A 4,533-nucleotide genomic window follows, 5' to 3' on the forward strand; every position below is an offset into this window, starting at 1 on the left:
TCAAATTTTCCTTTTGAATGAAACTAATGAGTTTGTTTTTTGTTTTTTTTTTTTATATAAAGCAGCTAAACTGCTAATGGAAATTGAACATATTACCTGTTAATGCGTTTTTTTATCAATATTCACGAGACACGTGTCGGGGTGGGAGCTTGCGACATGTATCGATCTTGAGTTGCGGACATCGAATCTCATATGGCTCCGAGTAGATCGTAATAGGTCGGGGATATCTCGTGGCGTTACGACCGAGGTGGAGACTTTCGGAAACTCGACGTGAGTGGTGTGATTCGCCGTGATCTTCATTTTCCTTAGCTGAAATAGAAGATACAAAGGATGATATATAATGGAATGTTCCTCTTACTAAGTGAAGAACATGAGAATTGGATTTCTCAAGCTCTTTGACACCATTTTAGAGGGAATGTAATGTGGCATAATTACAGCTTTTGTTTGTGCAAAGAAATGTGAGAGAGAGAGAGAGAGAATAATTCTTCTTCAATTCTAGAGAGAAATGAAGTAGATCATTCCTCTTTTGTATTTTTCTAAATCAAATAAGAGAGATGTGGAGTAACTCTAGCATTATTTTGCGGGTATGCGTTGAGTTAATTTTTAGAGAAAGAAAGAAGTTGTAGTATTTTTCTTCTCTTAAAATGTTTTTCCTTCTTCTTCTACATCATGGATGGTATTTATAGGAGAGATGAACTTTGACTTGTCTCAAATTGTGGTTTCACACTGTGGGAACATTAGGGGCATCTCTTCCATCTGCATTTGTTGTGCCGCCATTTGAGCTTGTTGTGCTGCCAACTGAGCTTGCAACTCGGTATACAGTATTGGATCGGCGCGTGATTGAGGTGACGAACCAGACGAGCTTCCATCTTGAGCTCGAACCACACTCAAAGCCCCAACTGGTGTCGTGGGTCCTATCCCGACATCCCAATCACGGCGTGGCCCGAGAACGTCATGCATCGCATACTCCTCTGCGCGTTCGAGGCTCACCTCTTCGCCTCTCTCCTCCGCTTGTCGCAAAATATCTGCCACTTGGGCGTTGATTCGCGCCTTTACAAAAAAACCAAATAAAATTATTATATAAGTATTATTAAGTAATTAAATAAAGTAACTTACAAATTGTTGACTCGCGAAGGGCGTTGTCCAGTTGCCGTTAATATCTTGATGCTTTTTCTCCCACGTCGCTAATGCGGAGGACAATGTCCCATCCTCCTTCCTCTGCAAGTTTTAATCATCAAAATAAGACTAATGTGTCTAATGTTAATAAAAATTAAGCAACTTACGCTCTTCTGTCGATGAGCGAAAAAAGGTATCGACCCTTGTCTGGCCTTTGTCAGCTTCTTCTTCGCATTTTGTCGATTGCGGTCAGCCTTTGCCTGCGAGACATAAATTCATTTAATTCGATTCGATGAGAAAAAACAATCATGTTCAACTCATACGTTATGTTTCGGTGTGTTGAACACCTCTATTGCCTTCAACAAAGCCTCGTGCGTATAGCCCTTTGGTGTTTCTTCTCTGGCGAGCTCTATTTTCCCGCAAAACTTGTTGAAGAATCTAGATGATAACTTTGACTTTTGGTTGCGTCGCAACCGCTTCATTTCGCGAATGATAGTAGACTTTATCTCGTTGCGAATGCAATCAGCTGGCACTCTCTCGCCAGTTGCAGGATCCTCGTACACAAAACGGTACTCGTTATGGATTGCGGTCATAACGGCCGTCACATGCTGAGGCTCGACTTCATTCCAGTCATTTGTGTGTGCTTGAAACGTCGCCTTGATCAAGTTTCCAAGACGGTTCGAGAAGGTGCCGATCAAGGGATTTTGCTCCCTGATGTCCTGGTAGAACATCATGTGTCGCCGATCGTAGCGAACTACATTCGCACCAGGAGTCCCTACCCCTGCTCTCGCTGACACGAGACCCTTCGTTGGTCCACGTGTGTTCTTCGATCCAGAGGATCCCGGCGTCTGTGGTGGATCCTCGCCTCCACCTGCTCCAGTCGACATCCTATAAGAAGAAAACAAAATTAGAAAACAAAGAAACGTGGACGACACCACGAAATTTTTTAACAATGCCCTCACATATGGCGGAGGAAAACTGTGGTTACATATTAGATAAATATTACTCATTCATCATCATCACTGCCTATAATGTTAGTATCTTCTATATCTACATCAACATCTTCTCCCTCAAAAACGATGTGTGCCTCATTATCCTCATCAAATTCTTCATCATCGTCAACGATACTGACTAGCTCAATTTCAGCGGTTTCGTGTCGATGATTCAGACCTTCGATGTTTGACAATTCTATTGTCAATGGGACCAAGGCTGATGTGGTAGGGTCAACTTCGGGAATGTCCCAAATCCCTCGATGATTGCATTCCTGAACAATTTCTCAATCGCCACCTTTAACATGATCTTGGATACATTCCTGAACAATATCCCAATTTCCCAACGTAAGCTTCCGCAATAGAGCCTTCAGGCCTAGCTCTGTTTTTAACAAAATGTTTTAACGTCCCAAGGTATCTCTCAAAAGGGTACATCCACCGCATATGAACCGGGCCGCCATACAACGCTTCCTCTGGTAGATGAATCGCCACGTGAATCATGATCGTGAAAATAGCAGGTGGAAATATCATCTCAAGCTTACATAGTATCTCGACAATGGAATTTTGCGCTTTTTCGAGATCTTCCACTCTCAACGTTCTAGAACTAATCAACTTGAAAAAGTTGCAAAGTTCGGAGATCGTATCCTGTATTGCCTTTGGCACAAAAGGGCGAATACCAACAGCCAACAACCTCTGCAAGATCACGTGGCAATCGTGCGACTTCAAACCTGTGAGCTTCCCGTCAGCAGTCACGTTTTTCTTCAAATTACCGGCGAGGCCATCTGGAAATTTGACAGATTGGAGGAACTCGGTAAACCGCTGCCTCTGCTCAAGGGTCAAAGTGTACGCTGCTTGCGGTTTGTACCACCCATTCCCTTGTTCTTGCAAGTGCAAACTGGTTTTGATTTTCAAGTCCATTAAATCAAATCTCGCCTTCTCGGTGTCATAGTTTTTCTTTTCTAAGCTAAGCATGGTCCCAAGAAGATTCTCGCACACGTTCTTCTCTACGTGCATGACATCCAAGTTGTGCTTCAACTCCAACTCTGACCAGTAAGGCAACTCGTAGAAGATGCTTTTCTTCGCCCAATTAAGCTCACTCTCGGCTCGCTTTCGTTTTCTGCCAACGGAACCAGCGTGTTTGCCAGTTTTCGTGCAAGAAACACTAGCCAACTGAGCTAGTATGTCTTGCGGAGTCAACTTGTCGGGTTTACTGCGTCTCTCGTGGCGATTTGTGTAGTGATCGCTACTTTTCCTCAATCGGTGACGCGTGGGCAAAAATCGACGATGGTCGTAGTACACAATTCTGTTTCTGACTTTCAGTGACAGCGTGTCAAGGTTGCACGTGGGGCAAGCGAGATACCCTTGGCCACTCCATCCCGATAAATACGATCGAGCCGGAAAGTCGTTTATCGTCCAGAGTAGCGCAGCACGCAACCGAAACACTTCATCGTTGGCTCCATCTCGAACGTTGAATCCTGTCTCCCACAATTCTTTCAGCTCTTCAACTAGTGGCTGCAAGAACACGTCCATGTTTTTTCCTGGTGAGCTCGGCCCGGGAATCAGAAGCGTCAGCATAAGGTACTCTTTCTTCATGCACAACCAAGGCGGCAAGTTGTACGCAGTCAGCACCACAGGCCACATGATGTACGCTAGACTCATTTCTCCAAACGGGTTGAACCCATCAGAAGCTAATCCAAGCCGCACGTTCCGAGGATCTTTGGCAAATTCTGGGTATCTCTCGTCCAGGTTCTTCCACGTCGTACCGTCCGCAGGATGTCGCAAAATGCCTTCTTCTCTGACGCGATCTCTTTCGTGCCACTGCATCTGAAGCGACGTGTGTCGAGAGGCGTACAACCGCTTCAATCGATCTTTCAGGGGAAAATATCGCAATATCTTTTGCGGTATCTGTTTCCCAGTCGGCTTCCATCTGCTCTCGTTGCAAACTAGGCACACTTCAGCTTTCTCGAGATCTTTTCGAAACAAGACGCAGTCGTTTGTGCACACGTCGATCATCTCGTACCCCATGCCGAAGCGCTTTAGTTTCGCCTTTGCCTCGTAGTGCTTTTCCGGAATTCGGTTACGGGTTGGATGAGACTTCCTCAAGAGCTGCAAGAGTTCTGTGAACGACTTGTTCGTCCAATGGTTCGTGACTTTGATGTGCATCAACGAAACCAAGAACGACAAAGACGAAAACTCTTTGCATCCAGGGTACAATTCCGCTTCCAACTCGGCAAATAAGTCTTCCACTTGCTCCTCCGCACGCACCTCGCTCGGGGTCGGATCCGCATAGTCGTCGAAATCCTCGTGGTCCATGATATCATGCAGGGCATCGTGCAATCCTCCTACTCCTCTCTGATCAGTTCCAATGGGGTCTTCACCATGAGTAAGGACAAGGCACTCGCCGTGATGATACCATTCTGTGTAGCCT

The 4,533-nt window shown here is 45.2% G+C and overlaps 1 protein-coding gene across 1 annotated transcript; it reads right to left on the reverse strand.

Moving 5' to 3' along the window:
* Positions 1-2,405: 2,405 nt before the first annotated feature.
* On the reverse strand, positions 2,406-3,950 carry LOC149402343 (uncharacterized). Its single transcript, XM_089608328.1, has one exon. It carries the CDS (start codon positions 3,927-3,929, stop codon positions 2,406-2,408), a length of 1,524 nt encoding a protein of 507 aa, XP_089464454.1. The 5' UTR covers positions 3,930-3,950.
* Positions 3,951-4,533: the final 583 nt, after the last annotated feature.

Source organism: Urtica dioica, chromosome 3 (genome assembly GCF_054948205.1).
Source record: "Urtica dioica subsp. dioica isolate 48M chromosome 3, U.dioica_male_clone48M_v1_H2, whole genome shotgun sequence".
Classification (NCBI taxonomy): Eukaryota; Viridiplantae; Streptophyta; class Magnoliopsida; order Rosales; family Urticaceae; genus Urtica; species Urtica dioica.